Genomic DNA, 21706 nt, shown 5'->3' with positions numbered 1-21706 from the left:
TTTTTCACACGTGCTGTTGCTTAGTTCTACTCCAAATCTGTAGATGTAATTTTCGTTTTTCTTGCCCAGATGTAGAATCTTGCATTTCTGCATGTTAAATATAATTCTGTTAGTCTTTGCCCATTGTTCATGCTTATCTAGATCCTTCTGAATCCTTTCTCTTGTCTTGTCTAATGTTAGTTATCCCTCTTCACTTTGCACATTCTCCAAATTTGATTAGTTTACCTTCAATTCCCTTATCTAGATCACTTATAAAAATGTTGAACAACACTGGGGCCAGGACAGAGCCTTGTGGTACCCCACTCTTCCAATTGGATTTGCAACCATTTATTGCCACTCAATGAGTACAATCACTGAGCCGGTTATGAATCCACCTAACTGTAGCCTTGTCAATCCCATACTTGGTCATTTTTTCAATAAGGATTATATGAGATACTTTATCAAGTGCTTTGCTGAAGTCAAGATATGCTATAGCTACTGCATTTCCCTGATCCACCCAGTCAGTGATTCTATTATGGAAGGAAATTGGGTTAGTCTGGCATGATTTGCTTGCTACAAACCCATACTGGCTCTGGTTAATTACTGTATTCTTATCCAAGTACTTACATGCTGTTTAATAATTTTTTCAAAGATTTTGACTGGAATAGAAGTAAGGCTCACTTGGCCTGTAATTTCCTGGCTCCATCTTCTTTCCTTTTTAGAAGATAGGGACAAAATTTGCCCTTCTCCAACCTACTGGGACTTCTCCTGTTCTCCTGGATTTTTCAAAGATTCTGGTTAGTGGTTCCTCAATTTCCTCTGCTAACTCTTTCAGTACCATAGGATGTAATTCATCTGGACCAGGAGATTTAAATTAATTTGAATTAGCCAAGTGTTTCCTCACCATCCCTGTTTACAGATGGTGTGGATTATTTTATTCCTTCGATGGCACCGTGAAGATCAGTTGATGTTACATTTGCTTTCTTAGAGAACACAGATGCAAAATAGGAATTTAAAAGTTTGTCCATCTTAACATAATTTTTTACAACATCCCTTCAGATATTTGTAGACCGCTATTAAGTCTCCATTTAGCTGTAAGCTAAACATTCCCCATTCTTTAAGGCTACTTTCACACTTCAGGTTTTCGGCGTCAGGCGCGATCCGGCGTCGTGCCGGAACGCCGGATCCGGCAAATGTTTCTGAAAACCGGATGTGACGGATCCGGTTTTCTGCCGGATCCGTCTTTTTCTGGACAGACAAAACCGGATCCGTCTCATCCGGTTCATCCGTTTTTCTATCCGTTTTTTCGACGGATTACGCCGGATCCGGTTTTTAAAATTGACCCTTGTGGCCTTCCGAACGGGATTGGCTACTGGAAAACTATATATAGCGTGTTCCTACAGCCCTTCTTTGACAGGTTGTAGAGGAGAAAGTGCAGGTTGGAGAGAAGAGCAAGTTACTGGCGAAGATGGATGTTGTGATTGGAAATATTTTGAAGAATTTGGCGGATTTTACAGCGGAGGCGAATCGTTTGAGGGTGATTGTTCTGGAGAAGGAGAGAGCGAGACAGCAGCGCATCAGGCATCGTAGACGACGTTTGTGGATCCACCCCATCACAGCCAAGAGAATGACGCGTGGGGTCTATTCTACACTATGCATGGACCTTCGACGAAACCCGGATAAATTTTTTGGATATGTTAGGATGAAAATGGAGAATTTTGATTACTTGGTGGAGCGCATTGCACACCTCATAAGAAAAGCGGACACCTATTGCCGCTTCTCTGTTTCACCCGCAGAGCGTCTGATGGTGACTTTAAGGTAAGCCACATTTATTGGATGTGATCGCATCAGAGCACACTTTCACTGCAATCTTGTTGGTGGTAATTTGTATCTCCAAGTGTTATAGGTCAGTTTTGGTATGTAATGCTGTGATTTAAAACTAATTTATTGTTTTTTAATTCCCCACAGATTTCTTGCAACTGGAGAATCCCTTTCGTCACTGCATTTCCAGTACAGACTCGGGATTTCCACCATATCTGGAATTGTGAAGTACACATGCCATGCACTGTGGGACTCCTTAGCTGAAGAGTTTTTACCAGAGCCCACAACAGAGAGGTGGATTGAAATTGCTGACAAGTTTCAACAGATATGTCAGTTTCCAAACTGCTTGGGCGCTGTGGACGGGAAACATATCCGCATTGTAAAGCCAGCTGGATCGGGATCTGAATATTTCAATTACAAGAAATATTTTTCAATTGTCCTCATGGCCATCGCTGACGCGGAATACAAATTTATTGCGGTTGATATTGGGGCCTATGGCCACTCCAATGACTCTCAAGTTTTCAAACTGTCTGCCATGGGGCGTAAACTGTATGGAAACACCTTCCAGTTCCCACCACCTAGACCGCTGCCGCAAACATCTGGTCCACCTATGCCATTTGTCTGTGTAGGGGATGAAGCCTTCCAGCTGTCAGAACACCTTTTGAAACCGTACTCTAGCAGAGGATTGACAAGACCAAAACGCATTTTTAATTACCGCCTCACAAGAGCAAGAAGAATGGTTGAATGTACCTTTGGTATTCTGACAGCCAAATGGCGGGTCCTATTGACTGCGATCAACCTCAAGACAGAAACTGTGGACGAGGTGATCAAAGCGTGCGTGGTACTCCACAATTTTGTTATCTGCAAGGAACCCATTTCCATTGAGGACACCTCTGAAGAAACCACCTTGCAAGATTACCATGACATTACCACTAGAAGTTCTGTGACAGTTTCAGTAATGAGGGACAATTTTGCACTATACTTTATGTCACCTCAAGGCAGAGTACACTGGCAGGATGACAGAGTGTGAAAGATTTGTGCCCTAACCAAACTTGTGTACCTTCTGGACCAACAGTATATACCTTTGCCAACCAAAGTTGGCTATCTTGTCATGGTCTCTATTTTTAGCTTTAGGCCACAGGTGTGTACCTGGTTGTGTTTTATGCAAAGTATTTCACCTTTTAACAAAAGTTGTGTACATTGTTAGGAAATCACCAACAATAAACACAACTTTTTAGGTGAAATACTTTGCTTCAAACACAACCAGGAACACAACTGTGGCAAAAAGCTAAAATTTACCCACAGTTATATACCTAGTTTTGAATACCATTTCACCTTTTAAATACCCTGTATTTAACCTTTTTCGCCGCAGAAAGAAATGACAGACAACCAGTGTAAAATAATTTAACTTTTATTGAAAAATGTTTTTTTTAGTAAACTTTTTTAAAATTTTAATAAACTTGTTTAATAAAACTTTGAAACTATAAAACTGAAACCATAAAACTGGTCATTTTTATTTAAATACACACATTATAATTCTGTGTAGTGTGTGGTGGAAATACTGCTGTAGGGGCTGCGGGACACTTCGACACTGGGAGTGTGGAGAGAGGACTGGGATCGTGGTGGGGAAGGAACAGTTAGAGGTGAAGGTGTGGAAAAAACTACAGAATGGGTGGACATGTGGGAAGCAGAAGAGGTGGTGGGTGGTGGAGTGGAGGGTTGGGCAGGGACTGTAGGAGCAGATGATGTTGATGGCAAGTTGTATGGGGAAGGAGTTTGGTACGGGGCAGGTTGCTGGAAGTGGGGAGATGTCTGGTACGGGGCAGGTTGCTGGAAGTGGGGAGATGTCTGGTACGGGGCAGGTTGCTGGAAGTGGGGAGATGTCTGGTACTGGGGAGGTTGCTGGTACTGGGGAGTTTGCAGGTACTGTGGAGGTTGCTGGTGCTGGGGAGGTTGCTGGTGCTGGGGAGGTTGCTGGTGCTGGGGAGGTTGCTGGTGCTGGGGAGGTGGATGGTGCTGGGGAGGTGGATGGTGCTGGGGAGGTGGATGGTGCTGGGGAGGTGGATGGTATGTAATAGGAGGGGGAGGATGGAAAGTGGCTGGAGGTGGATGGTATGTAATAGGAGGGGGAGGATGGAAAGTGGCTGGAGGGGGTGTAGATGTAATAGGAGGGGGAGGATGGAAAGTGGCTGGAGGGGGTGTAGATGTAATAGGAGGGGGAGGATGGAAAGTGGCTGGAGGGGGTGCAGGTGGAGGAACTACTGTGGTGGGAGGAGGAGGAGGTTGGGAGGTAACTTGCTGGAGAGCAGCGTGGCATGAATGCATTACATGCATCTGCTGGGCAGGAGAGAGCGTTTCCATGCGCTCCACAACAGACCTGAAAAAGGTGTGGTTTGGCGAAGATCTTGCTTCTGAATGCATGGTTTGCAGAAGTGTCTTCACCTCCAGAATGCTGGAGTTGATCTGCTGATAGCCTGCGGATATTTGCTCTGACAAGACTTTGAGACAGTTCTGGAAAGATGCATTCAGATGCAAGAACTCTGGCGCATAAGTCTTTTCCTGACCCCGCTGCCGCCCAGTACCCGCAGGTGTACTAGAGGTGGCAGGGGCAGAAGGGTGGGGTAAAGGGAAAGCGATCTCCTCACCAGCAGCTTCATGTAATGTAGGCGGCCACGATGCTCCTGTGCTGGTGGATGGGACAGATGGGTCGAATGTGTGGGAAGGCTGGGAAGGTGCAGATGTACCGGGGCGGTCGAAGTGTCCCTCGGTGCCGGTCTCCTCAGGGATCGCCTCAGAAGGGTCCAATCGTGCCGGCTCCCGAGTGCTGCTCACCGTGCTGTGGAATAAAGAGAAAAAAAAACAATTAAAATACTGACATGGTATGGCCCTGGCTGAAAAAAATTTTTACATATAACATTTTTTTTCACATGTGGTGTGTAATATTTACCTTCTGGTGAACATTGTTTCCCGGAGGAACGACAGGGCTTCTGCGTACTTGTACTTGCTCCTGCGTCCTCCAGATCCACTCGGGGCCCGCATCTCTTTATTGAACTCCTTCTTGAAACGATCCCTCACAGACCGCCACCGATTCACAATTCTGTTCCCTGAAACAAGAAAGGAGTGGTTAGTATACAACATCAGTGTTTCCCAAACTCCAGTCCTCATGGTCCCCAGGGGTCATGTTTTCATGATTTCTATAGTAAATAGAAATCCTGAACACATGATCCGTGGGGACCACGAGGACTGGAGTTCGGGAAACACTGGTTTACATCAAGCAACCGGTACTGTATATACTTACGCTCTTTAATCTGGGCCCGAGCTTCGAGGTCCTCCCAGCGGCCCACAAGGAGAGAACAGATTTCCTCCCAGAGTCGTCGGGTAACAATCAGGTCAGCGTGGCGGCGGTCAGCCATATTCCAGAGCGGCTCCCTTTCTCTGACGAGATCGATGAGGCGGTCCACATCAATCCCTCCATCCTCACCGTCAGAGTCGGGAGCACGCTGTGAAGGCTGTTAAAGAAAAAGACAAAAATAACATAATTAGCCTCCACAAAAGAAATGAAATAAAAAGTGCAAAAAAACAAAGCAAAAATATTTATACTTACACGCTGGTGACCGCCGCGTTGCTGTCGCCGACGACCCTGGGAGGCACTGCGAGGACCTCTTGGCCAAGCACCAGATTGGGAAGACTAGAGAAGAAAACAAAAAAAGTTATGTCTTTGGATGTAGGCATTTGTTTGCTGTGTGTGGTCTGCAGAACATTGTTTTCTATGTGTTGTGTGTAGTGTGATGTTGTGTTTCTGCGTTTGATGCAAAAAACTTACGAATTGTGAGCCCACTCCAAGTGTCTGTCCACCCCTTCCTTCTTCTTCTGGGAGCTCCTCTTCATCTTGTGATTCCTGTTTTGAAATAAAAGGCAATGAATAGACATATATTACAGAGAAGATGGATTTTGGAAATAAAAACTTACCGTCAAACGCTGACGATGCGAGGGAGGGCTCCCAGAAGATGTGCTGTCCTCTTGCTGGCCAGACTCCATGGCTGTGGGTGGTGTTACAGCTGCTGCCAGTGAAGCCAGTGCTGCTGCTGCTGCATCTCTTGGGCGGCTGTTGAATAAAGAGAAACAAAGGGCCAATGAATATCTTGATATTCAATAGCCGTAGTTTGGAGGAATGGGGGATTTGATAATTACCGTCTCTCATCTGCTGCTGGCCTCCCCTCCTCAGCATGTTCTATTTGCTGCTCCATTTGGGGTGGTGGTGGTGCGGATGGTGCTGCAGTGGTCTCCTGCCTTCTCCTGCGCCTGGTTGCTGTCTTGGGTGGCATGTTGGGTGTGGCTGTGGGTCCCACTGTCTTGCTTTTATATATGTCTTGTGGGCAGAGCTACTGAGCATGCTCAGACCAAAAAACCGGATCCGGCCGGCGGATCCAGCTTTCGCCGGATCCGGCGCATTGCGGCGCTCATAGGCTTTCATTGTGTGAAAAAGCCGGACGCGCCGGATCCGGCGTGTCCGGCTTTTTCGACGGAGACAAAAAACGTTACAGTCACCGTTTTTTCCAGACGCCGGATCGCGACACATTGCCGGATCCGGCGAAAACCGGATGAAACGCATGGCCATCCGGCGCGATCCGGCGCAAATGCAAGTCAATGGGGGGGAAAACGGATCCGGCATTGCATTTCGCCGGATCCGGTTTCTGTCAAAAGCGCCAGATCGCGCCTGACGGCGAAAACCTGATGTGTGAAAGAGGCCTAACTGTTCCTCGTAGGACATAGTTTGCAGTCTGATCACCATGGATGTGATGGTGCTAGAAGTGCCCACACCGGAAAAGCTTTTTGATTGGCTGTGCTGCAAATCACAAAGATTTGGTCACTGTACAAATATTTCTGGACCTAACTGTGTATGATCTTGCACCATGTATCATGCCATTGGCTCGTCCTTTATATGATTAAAATTAGTTCCCTTCCCGGTCTATATATTTATGAATAGATAAAAAAAATATAATGTAAAGGCTGTCAGTCTCTATCAGCCTGTGTACATGGCCTCACATTTCGTTTCTCAGATATTAACAATTTAATCTTTGAGGACTGTTACGTCATGCTGATTTTTTTTATTTTAAGTTGGTCATGTTTAATGCTACAACCACTGCTTTTCCTTTCAGAGCCAAGCTAAGACACTGGCCGAGCAGAAGAGATTGCCATTTGTAACAGAGGATGATGATACAAATGAGGAGCTTGGTAAGTAAAGAATATATATGCAACTTACAAATGTTTTGGAGCAATCCGTAATCAGTTACAGAACCTACAAGTATGACAGCATGTTTGTAAAAAATTATGGATTTATTAAGTCAAAATATAAAATGTACAGAATATATAACAGTGGGTGACATTGTCTCAAAGTAATACCTAGGATCTAGAATGTGACCAATGATGCATGGAGACAATGAAACTGACAATCAAGTAATAAAAGAATGCATAAAGTATGTGTTAGCCAAAGACTATGGCAAATAGCTAGAATACATAGCTGTAGTGAATAAGCAGTATGCATTAAATTGTGCTACTTTGCATTAAAGGGGTATTCCCATCTTCAAGATCCTATCCCAATATTTAGTAGGTGTGCAACAAGGGCGCCCAGGGGAGGTAGTCAGAGCCAGTTCTTAAAGGTACATTACACAAATAAGAGTCCACTGAGCCAACTGTCAGCGAGCACTCCCCTGGTCTCTTGCACATAGACAGATGGGACCAACACAACATTCCTCACGACGTACCTTGTTCTTGCTCCAGCCGCACTAGTCCGGGCAAATCAGAGGCAGAAGAGGCAACCTTTGTCCAACGGAGAAAACAGCTTGTTTAATGTGACAGGATATAAAGAATAAGGTGACAAAAATACATCACTGGATTCCTGATCTCTCCCTGACGCTGGCTACATCCGTACCCACAACGGCTGCAGAAGCCGGAGATCACAAAAGTCCACACGCTGGAATCTGGGCGCCTGAGACCACTTCAGCATGGGGCCCTCCTGAAGTCCTGGAGATCCGTGGTGCAGTCCTTCAGTCTTTATTTCGTAGTCCTTAGGACTCCAGGGCAACAGTTCCCTCCTGTCTGAAGGCCTGGTAGTGCCCTGGGTCATGTACGTCTGCCCTGTTCAACATCTCAGGAAGTTCTGGAGGGAAAACAGCAGCTTCCTTTTTCCTTCTCTGCTGCTGGCCCAACCCACAAGTTTAACTGTTTCTATCCCTGCCTCTATTAGGTGCATTACATACATGGCAGACACAGCACATTAAAGGGGAACACCTTAAATATATATTACATTAATACAGTAACATTTGCATTACTTAAAGTACACGGTAGCCATACGAAAGGTAGCAGACGTCAACTGAGGGGACCTGCCACCTCCTTACAGATGTAATAATAATAGCAAATGCCTTCAACTAGAAATGTAGTATAGTTTTTCTGATTCGCTATGTCCTTTACACCTCATGTGCAGCGCATTGCAGTAGCTTAGGTATCCATGGTTACGACCACTGGCTAGTAACTGTCTCTATATGTGTGTTTTGTAACCATAGATACCGAAGCTACTGCAATGCCTGCACATGAGGTAAGCGACATAGTGAATCAGAAGAACTTTACTATATTTCTAATTGGAGGTATTTGCTAATATTAATAATATTATTGTTACACCTACTACACAGTGGGATAGGATCTTGGAGATTGGAGTACCCCTTTTAAATCCTTATCTTTAGGTTGCTACATTTTCCAATTTATTCTTGTTTGCTACTTGTTACCCCTCACTAACTCCTATTTACTTGTTCACTCCAGCTATGTATTCTAGTGGTTTACCATAGCCTTTGTCTGACACTTACTTTACATATTGTTATACCACTGGTCAAGTTTCATTGTCTCCATGTGTCATCCTGTATCTTCTGTCATTGCTTTTAGACGATATCACCCACTATTCTTTATTCTGTTTTTATTCTGTACATTTTATATTTTGACTTAATAAAGCTATCCATTTAAAGAATATAAATATTTGCGTCAATAATAAAAAAATCAATAAAAAAGCAAAAGAAATAATAAGATGCTGTTCTGCTAAGCGCTTCTGCCCTTTTAGTTTCAATGCCAACTAAGGGTCTCTGCACCCAGCAACTGACCAACTGCTGGAAATGTTTACAGCCTTTCCTGTTCTACAGTGACTTGAAAAAGTATCCATACCCTTGAACTTTTCGACATTTTGTTTCGTGTTTCACCTAAAAGTGTAAGGCTGAGTGCACACGTAGCAGAAAATTTCGGCTCAAAAACCTGACTCCCTTCCCAGAAATGAGCATGCTGCGTTTTTTACCGCGATGCGTTTTTTTCGCGGTAAAAAACGCATCAATATGCACAAAAAGTGCAAAATGCATAGAAATTAATGGGAAGCTTATTTTTAGCGGTTTTATAGCGGTTTTATTGGCAAAACCGCTAAAAATACCGCTACAAAACGCTGTGTGTGAACACAGCCTAAATGTTTTTTATTGGGATTTTATATGATACAGCATGCATTTCACTTGTTAAAGGCTAAACTTCAGACAGAAAGGGCCACAAACAAACAGCAACTGAAAACCACCGCAGTGAAGGCCTGGCAGGGCATCAAAAAGGAGGAAACACAGCGCCTGGTGATGTCTATGAGTTCAAGACTTCAGGCAGTCATTGCCAACAAAGGGTTTTCAACCAAGTACTAGAAATGAGCATTTTATTTACAATTATTTAATCTGTCCAATTACTTTTGGTCCCTTTAAAAACAGGGTGGCACATGTTAAGGAGCTGAAACTCCTAACCCCTTCATCCAAGTTTAATGTGGATACCCTCAAATGAAAGCTGAAAGTCTGAACTTCAACTGCATCTGAATTGTTTTGTTTAAAATTTATTGTGGTAATGTCTAGAACCAAAATTAGAAAAATGTTGTCTCTGTCCAAATATATATATGGAAATAACTGTATACCAACACAGAGTAGCAAGTATTTGTGACGTGTAAGGGAAATAATATACCTTTTTCTAAATATTTTAAAAATATAAATCTGAGAATTGTGATATCCATTTATATTCAGCCCCCCCCCCCCCCCCCTCAGCCAATACTTTTTATAGGACCTCCTTTCTCTGGAATTACTGCAGCAAGTCTTATGGGGTCTGTCTCTACCAGCTATGCACATCTAGAGGCTGATGCTTTTGTCCATTCTTCTTTGCACACTCGATCTAGCTCAGTGAGATTGGATGGAGGTGTCTTTGAACAGCAGTGCTCAAGTCTTGCCACAGGTTCTCGGTGCGATTTAGGTCTGGACTTTGGGATATTCAAGCACATGAGGATTCTGATTTTAGAAATCGTTCTTGTAATCCGTGGGATATTTAAAATCTTATTTTTCAAAGAGGGTGTACTCATTTATGCTGAACACTGTAAACATCATTTGGCTAGTTGCATTTATAGAGTTAAAAGAGAAGTTATCCTTTAACTAGGATTTCGAAGGACTGTAGACTTCAATTATAGAATTAAAAGGAACCTGTCACCTGTTTTGGCCGCTATAAGATGCGGCCACTGTCTTTCAGGGCTTATCTACAGCATTCTATAATGCTGTAGATAAGCCCCCAATCCGACCTGCGAGATAAGAAAAATAAATTTTATTATACAGTCCGTTGGGTGTCGTAGGTCTGGGTCCGACGACTTCCATCTTCTTGCGACGCAGCCTCCTGCTTGCATAGTCGCTCCCCAACATCGTGCTCCTGCGCAGGCGCACTTCTCTGCTCTGTTGAGGGCAGAGCAAAGTACTGCAAGTGCGCAGGTGCTGGGCCTCTCTGACCTTTCCCGGTGCCTGCACACTGCAGGGATTTGCTCTGCCCTCAACAAGGCAGATAAGTGCGCCTGCGCAGGAGCGCGATGTTGGGGAGCGACTATGCAAGCAGGAGGCTGCGTCGCAAGAAGATGGGAGGCGCCTGACCCGGACCTGCGACATCCATCGGACCGGACCGCTTTCCCTCCCGGGTGAGTATAATAAAACTTTTTTTTCTTATCTTGCAGGTCGGACCGGGGGCTTATCTACAGCCCTGAAAGGCAGTGGCCGCATCTTATAGCGGCCAAAAGAGGTGACAGGTTCCCTTTAAATTAGCTAACATAAGAGTAAAGATGAGTGGTAATATCCATGGGGTAAGGTTTCTTTTTTTCATTGATAGTGGAAGCTTTAAAATTACACAAAGTTACAAAACTGAAATGTCACTTGGATTGTGAGCCAAAATCTCCATGTATTCCCCCTCTGATTGATGATTCTGTGCGTAATTTGAAATCTGCATTAAGTTCAAAAAATAATTGCCGTGAATTCTTGATGTGGATTATGCATCAGGTATCCGCATTTCACCACATGGAACGGGCCAGAATCCACGTTCTGATCTTTCGTGCGTGGAAACATTTTGTGTGAACATGGCCCTTTCTGTTAAAATTGTTGATGCAAGATTTCCAAATTTAGCGAGAGATATCTCTACTGGATCTGACGTTTCCTACATTTCCCTCTATTCTAAACTTGGGTAAAAATCGCCTATTATCTTGTCCTATTGGTTTGTGGAAATGGTGTCTTATGTACAGTTCAAGCCATTTTATTAATCATTTTGAGATTACTTCCTTTTTGTAAATAAATGACTCCTGGTATTGAATAATCTCTGGTATATTAAGAAAATCCTGTGATTGCTAGTCATTAATTGAATATTTTTGTTTTTATGTTTAAGCTATAGGCTATGTATTAATAGGCAGTGGCCTGCATGATGAGGCTGTAAAGCATTTCTCTTCAATGCTTCAGGTAGGTTTGTGTTATTTCTATTTTTATTTTTTATATATATGGTAATATATACCTTTTTTTTTTTTTTGCTATACCATTGACTGATCTAGTGTGACAGTTTCCAGCGTTAAACAGAAGCTATCATCCCAAAAAGAGCTATTGTTTAGTGTTGCATACATATGCTTTTTTTTTTATTATTTTTAATTGTCATGTGATGTTTTCTTTTATTTTTCATATCACAAGCTTCAAAAAATAAATAAAATAATCGCACACCTTTCACACTAGCTTTTTTCAAGTTTTTTTTTTTCCATTTGTAAGGACAAGGGCAAGAAGAGTTTATCAGGCTACTTATCAGAGGCCAGATAAAAAATAAAACTAAACAAAACACATTGCCAGATTTGTAAAAAAGAGCAGTAAATATTTATTCTCTTAAATAGCAGGCACATGTGTTAGCCGAGCAGCTGAAGGAAGCTGGTGGCTGCTGCTACTATTAAAGATCAATGAATATTCACTGCATTCCATGCCTATGGGAGTGGAGAGCAGTGAATATTAATTCACTTAGGTAGCGGTCCCACGTGAACACCTGGCAGTTGCAGGAAGCTGCGGCTAACAGTGTGTCCGCTAATATAGAGAAATGAATATTCACTCCCATGGGCGTGGAGAGCAGTGAATATTAATTCACTTAGGTAGCGGTCCCACGTGAACACCTGGCAGTTGCAGGAAGCTGCGGCTAACAGTGTGTCCGCTAATATAGAGAAATGAATATTCACTCCCATGGGCGTGGAGAGCAGTGAATACTCATTTCTGATTAGCAGCGGGCACAGGAGTTAGCCACAGCAGCCGGCTCCAGCCTCCTGTGACCCGCTGCTCCCCCACCTCCCCATCCACAGCCAGAGCTTTTAGTAAAAGTGGGTTAGTTGATTTATTTAGTAAAAATTATGTTTTTTTTATTAGGAGGATGCAGATCTTGTGAGTGCTATTTATGGCCGAGGAATAGCCTATGGTAAAAAAGGCCTTCAGGTAAGTGATATAGGATATTGCATTTTACATACTACCAGCTGATTGCTAATAGCCACTTTACTGCCCAAAGTGCACAGTTAATGAGTTCAAAAGTACCAGATAAAGGGATTCTTTCTTATGGAAAACATTATTAACCTGCAGTTATAGAGTTGGGCTGCTGTTTTTGGCCACCTTACAGAAAATCGACTCCTCTGAGAACATTAATTTCTTTTCGGTAGCTGCTACAGTCACTGCTCAGTATACTGTGAGCAGCAGCTGTACACACAAACCCGGCACTTTGACAACTTGCTCTGCACAGATCTGCTGCATAGCGAGCTGTAAAAGCCACAGGGGCGTGTTTACAGCGTATAGAAAGCGGTAACTGTAGCTGCTTAGTGCCTCAATGACTAAAAGCCGGCGGCTCCCAGGAGAAAATGTGTTAATTTTCTCCTGGTGGCCGCAGTTTCAGTGAGGTGGCCAGGCTGCATTGTAACATAACTAACCTGCAGATTAACCTTATACTATTTCTGCAGGTAAATGTCATTGTCTGAGGTGAGGGTTCCCTAAAAGAATGAACTAGACAGCTGGGGACTGTACTCCTTTCCCTGTTATGAAGTGACTACATAGTGAAGGAAGCCCTGTATCGCTGAGATTGCTCTTGGCAATTTACAGGAGAGTTCCAGAACGCTTAATTTTCTTCACATATACTTTAGGGACAATAAGTGATCACTTTATCAGAATTAAAAGGAAAAGTGTTAGTTATAGAAAATAAATTTAAAACGCAAAAGAAAAATTGTAAAATCTTGCAACTTTCACTGCGGCTACCAAGTCTAATAATAATCTGACACTTCCTGTTCTGTAAAAAGACTTTTCAGAAGTGATTATTACTTAAGGCAGGATTACAATGACGCCTCCATATGCAGCAAATTACCCAGAACTCATCATTCATAGTAGGTGATGGTCAAAGCTCACCTCTTCCCCCCTCCTGCACATTGAATTCTGCTCAGTTCACACAGCATGCCTAGAATACCGTCCTGTAGAAGTCGGTAAACCTCTTCAATCCATTGTTTCCAATAGCAAATGGAGCTGCTGATTATAGAAATGCTTATAGCCCAAGCTCATGTAAACTGATGATAAAAATGTAGTATGTTCCTGTACGACAGGTTAATATACTCCCTTTATTCCAAGTAATGGTAATTTGTTCAGAGGGTGTATATGTATTGATTATAGAGCCCCATACCTGCTTAGCAGCACTGTTTTTATTTTAGTTATTTTTTTTTATTTTTTTTTATCTGTGAATTTTATATTCAATAATAAAGATTAATTACAGTTTAAAATTTTCTATGGTTTCTTTGTCTTTTGTTTGTGCCTGCAGAAATGTGTGGTCATTACCTTTTTAATTAAGTGCAATCATTCCATAAGGGTAATTTTTGTGTCTAATATTCTATGTGTGCACCTTCTGTGATAGTATTAATGTGAGGCTCTGGGATTTATTTGAGACTATTCACTATTTTTGTCTTTTTACTGTCTTCAAGGACATAAAAAATGCAGAATTAGCATTGTTTGAGCTGAGCCGTGTTATCAGTTTGGAACCGGAACACCCAGAAGTATATGAGCAGCGAGCAGAAGTAAGTGCTGCACCCATCTCATGTGTTACCCCTAGGATGTGCACACTTGTAGCGTATTGGGGAACATTAAAATTACAGGAAACTCCTTGTTGAAGAGGCGGAGCAACCGTCTTGCACACAACTCTCCCTCTACCGCAGGAATAGTAGTACCCCCATCATTTTCTGCCTGCAGGTAGACCTAGCCAAGTGATATGCAATAGTGTGCCCCCAAATCTTTAAGCCAGTTACATACCATAGAGTAGAGGACTGGACGCTGCTATATAAATCTGAGGGGGAATAGGTTAGGGGAAGGAAAGAAGGGCTCGCCTTTCCCCAAAATGTGGTATTGTTGTTAAAGCTGTGATCCAGCTCTGCTCACTTCCACATCGAGAGATAAGCAAGACCATTAACCCCTTAACCCCAAGGGTGGTTTGCACGTTCATGACCGGGCCAGTTTTTACAATTCTGACCACTGTCCCTTTATGAGGAAATAACTCTGAAACGCTCCCATGGATCCCGGTGATTCTGACATTGTTTCCTCGTGACATATTGTACTACATGTTAGTGGTAAAATTTCATTCAAATAACTTGCGTTTATTTGTGAGAAAAAAACGGAAATTGGACGAAAATGTTGAAAATTTCGCAATTTTCCAACTTTGAATTTTTATGCCCTTAAATCACAGAGATACGGCACACAAAAAACTTAATAAGTAACATTTCCCACATGTTTACTTTATATCAGCACAATTTTGGAACCAAAATTTTTTTTTGTTAGGAAGTTATAAGGGTTAAAAGTTGACCAGCGATTTCTCATTTTTGCAACACCATTTTATTTTTACGGACCACATCACATTTGATGTCACTTTGAGGGGTCTATATGATAGAAAATACCCAAAAGTGACACCATTCTAAAAACTGCACCCCTCAAGGTGCTCAAAACCACATTCAAGAAGTTTATTAACCCTTCAGGTGCTTCACAGGAATTTTTGGAATGTTTTAAAAAAAAAAAAATGAACATTTAACTTTTTTCACAAAAAAATTACTTCAGGTCCAATTTTTTTTATTTTACCAAGGGTAACAGGAGAAATTGGACTGCAAAAGTTACTGTGCAATTGCTCTGGAGTACGCTGATACCTGATATGTGGTTGGGGAACCACTGTTTCGGCGCATGGCAGAGCTCAGAAGGGAAGGAGCGCCGTTTGACTTTTTCAATGCAAAATTGGCTGGAATTCAGATCGGACACCATGTCACATTTGGAGAGCCCCTGATGTACCTAAACAGTGGAAACCCCCCACAAGTGACCCCATTTTGGAGACTAGACCCCCCAAAAAACTTGTCTAGATATGTGGTGAGAACTTTGAACCCACAAGGGCTTCACAGAAGTTTATAATGTACAGCCGTACAATTAAAAAATCACATTTTTTCCACAAAATGATCTTTTCACCCCCAATTTTTATTTTCCCAAGGGTAACAGGACCCTAAAAGTTATTGTGCAATTTGTCCGCTGATACCCCATATGTGGGGATAAACCACTATTTGGGAACATGGCAGAGCTCGGAAGGGAAGCAGCGCCATTTGACTTTTATGGCTGGAATTGAGATCGGACGCCATGTCATGTTTGGAAAGCCCCTGATGTGCCAAAACAGTGGAAACCCCACACAAATGATGCCAATTTGGAAACTAGACCCCCCAAGGAACTTATCTAGATGTGTGGTGAGAACTTTGAACCTCCCAGGGCTTCACAGAAGTTTATAATGCCTGGGCGTGAAAATAAAAAAATCATATTTTTTCCATAAACATTATCTTTTAGACCCCAATTTTTTTATTTTCCCAAGGGTAACAGGAGAAATTGGACCCCAAAAGTTGTTGTCCAATTTGTCCTGAGTACGCTGATACCCCATATGTGGGAGAAAACTACTGTGTGGGCACACGTCGGGGCTCGGAAGGGAAGTAGTGACTTTTTGGAATGCAGACTTTGATGGAATGGTCTGTGGGTGTCATGTCGCGTTTGGAGAGCCTCTGATGTGCCTAAACTGTTGAAACTCCCCACAAGTGACCCCATTTTGGAAACTAGATCACAAATGATGCCAATTTGGAAACTAGACCCCCCTCGGAACTTATCTAGATGTGTGGTGAGCACTTTGAACCCCCAAATGCTTCACAGAAGTTTATAACGCCCGGGCGTGAAAATAAAAAAATCATATTTTTTTTCCACAAAAATGATGTTTTTGCCCCCAATGTTTTATTTTCCTAAGGGTAACAGGAGAAATTGGACCCCAAAAGTTGTTTTGCTATTTGTCCTGAGTAGGCTGATACCCCATATGTGGGGGTAAAACACTGTTTGGGCACATAGCAGAGCTTGGAAGGCAAGGAGCACCATTTGACTTTTTCAACGCAGAATTTGCTGGAATTGAGATCAGACGCCATGTTGCGTTTGGAGAGCACCTGATGTGCCCAAACAGTGGAAACCTCCCCAATTCTAACTCCAACCCTAACCCCAACACACCCCTAACCCTAATGTCAGCCCTAACCCTAATGGGAAAATTGAAATAAATACATTTTTTTAATTTTATTATTTTTCCCTAACTAAGGGGCTGATAAAGGGGGGTTTGATTTACTATTTATAGCGGGTTTTTATGTTTGGCAGCTGTCGCACGCTAAAAGACGCTTTTTATTGTAAAAATAGTTTTTGCATCACCACATATTGAGAGCTATAATTTTTCCATATTTTGACCCACCGAGTCATGTAGGTCTTATTTTTTGCGGGACAAGTTGACTTTTTTATTGGTACCATTTTCAGGCACGTGACATTTTTTGATCGCTTTTTATTCCGATTTTTGGGACGCAGAATGAACAAAAACTAGCATTTCAAGAATTTCTTTTGGGGGGTGCGTTTACACCGTTCCGCGTGCGGTAAAATTGATAAGGCGGTTTTATTCTTCGGGTCAGTACGATTACAGCGATACCTCATTTATGTCTTTTTTTTATGTTTTGGCGCTTTTATGCAATAACAACAATTTTATATAAAAAATAATTATTTTTGCATCGCTTTATTCTGCGAGCTATAACTTTATTTTTTCACTGCTGACGCTGTATGGCGGATCGTTTTTTGCGGGACAAGATGACATTTTCAACCAGGGCTGTGGAGTCGGAGTCGTGGAGTCGGAGTCGGTGCTCATTTTGGTGGAGTCGGAGTTGGAGTCGGTATAAAATGGACCGACTCCGACTCCTAAAATATATAATAAATTGGGTACAGTAATTCAATGCAGGATGTGCTGAATATTTTTTCATAGGAGTTTGGGAAAGTTATGAAATGTCCTATAAATGGCTGTTATATTCCTGATCTAAGGCTACATTCACACACAGCGTTTTTCCTGTGTTTTTTGAGGATACGTTTTTCAGCTGCAAAAGCTGATCATCTTTTTAAAAAACTGCATCACCTGAAAGGTTTTTGAGCTCATAGATAATGTTTTCAATAGCAAAAGCAGATTAGAAATCTGCTCTATCTATCCATTTATCCATATCTGTCGATCCATATCGTATCTGTACCAAAAAGAATGAAAACCGGGTAGTACACCAATATATATTCTGTTCTATCTAAATATCTTGATTATTGGATCATAAAAATGATTAAATGTCTGAGGTTCACATTGTACTACAATAAATTTTTCACTTAAATATAAGCAATACAGTATGTGTGGGAGTCGGAGTCGTGGAGTCGGAGTTGGAGTCGGAGTCGGTGTAAGGGAAATTGAGGAGTCGGAGTCACAGGTTTGGCTTACCGACTCCACAGCCCTGTTTTCAACGGTACCATGGTTATTTACAGTTGTGGCAAAAAGTATTGACACCCCTGCAATTCTGTCAGATAATACTCAGTTTCTTCCTGAAAATGATTGCAAACACAAATTCTTTGGTATTATTATCTTCATTTAATTTGTCTTAAATGAAAAAACACAAAAGAGAATGAAGCAAAAAGCAAAACATTGATCATTTCACACAAAACTCCAAAAATGGGCCAGACAAAAGTATTGGCACCCTCAGCCTAATACTTGGTTTGGCCTTTAGCCAAAAAAACTGTGACCCACCGCTTCCGGTAACCATCAATGAGTTTCTAACAATTCTCTGCTGGAATTTTAGACCATTCTTCTTTGGCAAACTGCTCCAGGTCCCTGATATTTGAAGGGTGCCTTCTCCAAACTGCCATTTTTAGATCTCTCCACAGGTGTTCTATGGGATTCAGGTCTGGACTCATTGCTGGCCACCTTAGAAGTCTCCAGTGCTTTCTCTCAAACCATTTTCTAGTGCTTTTTGAAGTGTTTTTTGGGTCATTGTCCTGTTGGAAGACCCATGACCTCTGAGGGAGACCCAGCTTTCTCGCACTGGGCCCTACATTATGCTGCAAAATTTGTTGGTAGTCTTCAGACTTCATAATGCCTTGCACACGGTCAAGCAGTCCAGTGCCAGAGGCAGCAAAGCAACCCCAAAACATAAGGGAACCTCCGCCATGCTTGACTGTAGGGACCGTGTTCTTTTCTTTGAATGCCTCTTTTTTTTCTCCTGTAAACTCTATGTTGATGCCTTTGCCCAAAAAGCTCTACTTTTGTCTCATCTGACCAGAGAACATTCTTCCAAAACGTTTTAGGCTTTTTCAGGTAAGTTTTGGTAAACTCCAGACTGGCTTTTTTATGTTTTGGGGGTAAGAAGTGGGGTCTTCCTGGGTCTCCTACCATACAGTCCCTTTTCATTCAGAAGCCGACGGATAGTACGGGTTGACACTGTTGTACCCTCGGACTGCAGGGCAGCTTGAACTTGTTTGGATGTTAGTCGAGGTTCTTTATCCAACATCCGCCAATCTTGCGTTGAAATCTCTTGTCAATTTTTCTTTTCCGTCCACATCTAGGGAGGTTAGCCACAGTGCCATGGGCTTTAAAGTTCTTGATGACACCGCGCACGGTAGACACAGGAACATTCAGGTCTTTGGAGGTGGACTTGAAGCCTTGAGATTGCTCATGCTTCCTTACAATTTGGTTTCTCACGTCCTCAGACAGTTCTTTGGTCTTTCTTTTCTCCATGCTCAATGTGGTACACACAAGGACACAGGACAGAGGTTGAGTCAACTTTAATCCATGTCAACTGGCTGCAAGTGTGATTTAGTTATTGCCAACACCTGTTAGGTGCCACAGGTAAGTTACAGGTGCTGTTAATTACACAAATTAGAGAAGCATCACATGATTTTTCGAACAGTGCCAATACTTTTGTCCACCCTCTTTTTATGTTTGGTGTGGAATTATATCCAATTTGGCTTTAGGACAATTCTTTTTGTGTTAATTCATTTAAGACAAATTAAACGAAGATAATAATACCAAAGAATTTGTGTTTGCAATCATTTTCAGGAAGAAACTGAATATTATCTGACAGAATTGCAGGGGTGTCAATACTTTTGGCCACAACTGTATATCCGTCTTTTTGATCGCGCGTTATTGCACTTTTTGTTCGGCGGTATGATACTAAAGCATTATTTTTTGCTTTGGTTTTTATTTTTATTTTTTAAGGGGTTCGCTACAGGGGTTAACTAATGGGACGGGTCGTTACGGATGTGGCGATACTAAATATGTGTACTTTTTATTGTATTGGGAGCTTTTTTATTTACAAAAAATGAATTTATTAGGGAATTTTTTTAATTTATTTAGCGATTTTTTTTTTTTTTATAAATTATTTTTACACTTTTTTTTTTTAACTTTATTACAATGTCCCAGGAGGGACATAACTGTCATGTGACAGATCGCTGATCTGTCACATCACAGATCGCTGTGACAGATCAGCGATCTGTCACAGGCAGTGCTGCAGGCTTCCTCATGCCGGCGCTTTGGAGGCATGAGGAAGCCGCCTCCCTGCAGGCACCCGAAGGTCCCCGCTGCCATTTTGGATCCGGGGACCTGCAGGGAAGGAGGCCTCCGCAGCAGCGCTGCACATTGCGCTGCTGCGGGGGTCTCAGGGAAGCACGGAGGGAGCCCCCTCCCTGCCGATGCTTCCCTAAACCCCCGATACACTGCAATCGTGTTTGATCGCAGTGTGCCAGGGGTTAACATGTCGGGGGCGGTCTGTGACCGCCCCTGACACATAGTGCCAGGTGTCAGCTGTGATAATCGGCTGACACCCGGCCGCGATCAGCGGCGCTCACTACGACGTACTATCCCGTCCATGGGCATAGGGGCCTGGGTCCCATGGACGGGATAGTACGTCAGATGGCAGAAAAGGATTAATGTCACATTTACAGATATCGACGAGCTCACGGTGCAAGTGGCAATTATCGTGCACCTGTCCTAAGTATTAGAGTAAGTTAGGTACCCATATTTGCCGCTCACTCACTGGCAGATATCTGTCGATGTGACGTCAGCAGCCTCGCTAACATCCCGTTGTGTACGTGAGCAGAGCCAGAGTATACTTTTAAATGGGTTCTCCAAGAATAAGTAATAACAGAGTCCATGCCTAGTCCTGTGTCAGTACGGGCTTGCAGACTGAAGACTAACAGTTCTGCGTCTACTCTCAGCTGACAAGTTGTGCCACACATACTTCACTCAGCAGCAGGGAGCAGGACTGCGATGTGTGAGGAAATGTTTTCACCCATGTTGTGCTTGAGATCTCCAGGTTCATCCTCCTCTGTCAGTGTGACAGCTTTACAGCAGTGCACAGAGAGTGACTGCACCCAACTGGAAAAGAAACCTTGAGGAAGATGAATCTGGAGATAACCCCCTTGTGTGCTCAGTGAAGAAGAGATCTATTTCTTCACATATCACAGTCCTCCTTCCAGCTGACAGCTGAGGCAAGTGATGTGATACAGCTCGTGTTAGTTGAGAGGAGCTATACGGTAGGTCTCGGAGCTGTGTCTTCAGTTTACAGCCTGTACTGACACATGACTAGGATGGGTTGCAGTGTCAATTATGTCAGGGACACCAGTTTTATACAACCGTTTAATAGATTTCTGAAATGACGCGTATTTGTGTGGGTAAGAACCTGAACACGAGAGATTTGTGTTGCGGATGGCATTAGCTCTATATTGTAAAAAATCCTCATCTGTTAGAGCTGCACTTCATAAAGAGAGGTTTTAAGCTTCTTCGTGAAAACAATGTTTCTATTGATTGACTGTAAGCAGATTTATTCAAAATGCTAATGTTTATTGGCTACTGCTGACTGTACCAGATGTCTTGCGAGCATTTGTCATGGTGCCCCATTTACACAAGACATTTACCTACTTTTTGAAAGGTGCATAATATAGTGCTGAATAAAATGTGTTCTGTGCATGGTTCCTGGGCATTTGGGAGCACAGTAAAGTCCTTTACTAGAAGAATGATTTCTTCAGTGTTGTTGGGCAATATCTAGTAGTAAAAGACGTTCACAGACTCTTTGTTGCACAGACATATACTGGACCTCATCGGGAAACTGCCATTTTCAAGCAGCATTGTTTAGTAAATTGCATGACGAACATGGCCACATGTGTTTACGAATTTT

At 42.6% G+C, this 21706-nt stretch overlaps 1 protein-coding gene across 4 annotated transcripts in view; it reads left to right on the top strand.

Annotated features, from left to right (window-relative positions):
• Positions 1-21706, top strand: part of TTC13 (tetratricopeptide repeat domain 13) — a 193075-nt gene that overhangs the window by 81225 nt on the left and 90144 nt on the right. For 3 of the 4 annotated variants that reach the window (XM_073557640.1, XM_073557641.1, XM_073557639.1), the window contains exons 3-6: positions 6960-7035; positions 11542-11612; positions 12546-12611; positions 14126-14218. In XM_073557640.1, coding sequence (XP_073413741.1) covers positions 6960-7035; positions 11542-11612; positions 12546-12611; positions 14126-14218 — 306 coding nt within the window. Of the gene's footprint in view, positions 1-591; positions 777-6959; positions 7036-11541; positions 11613-12545; positions 12612-14125; positions 14219-21706 lie in introns of those variants that run through there. The other variant, XM_073557642.1, reaches the window with a different exon arrangement.

The sequence above is a fragment of the Dendrobates tinctorius genome, unplaced genomic scaffold (genome assembly GCF_039654945.1).
Source record: "Dendrobates tinctorius isolate UK_male_01 unplaced genomic scaffold, ASM3965494v1 ptg000250l, whole genome shotgun sequence".
NCBI classification, from domain to species: Eukaryota; Metazoa; Chordata; class Amphibia; order Anura; family Dendrobatidae; genus Dendrobates; species Dendrobates tinctorius.
This window is presented reverse-complemented; position numbering and strand designations above follow the sequence as displayed.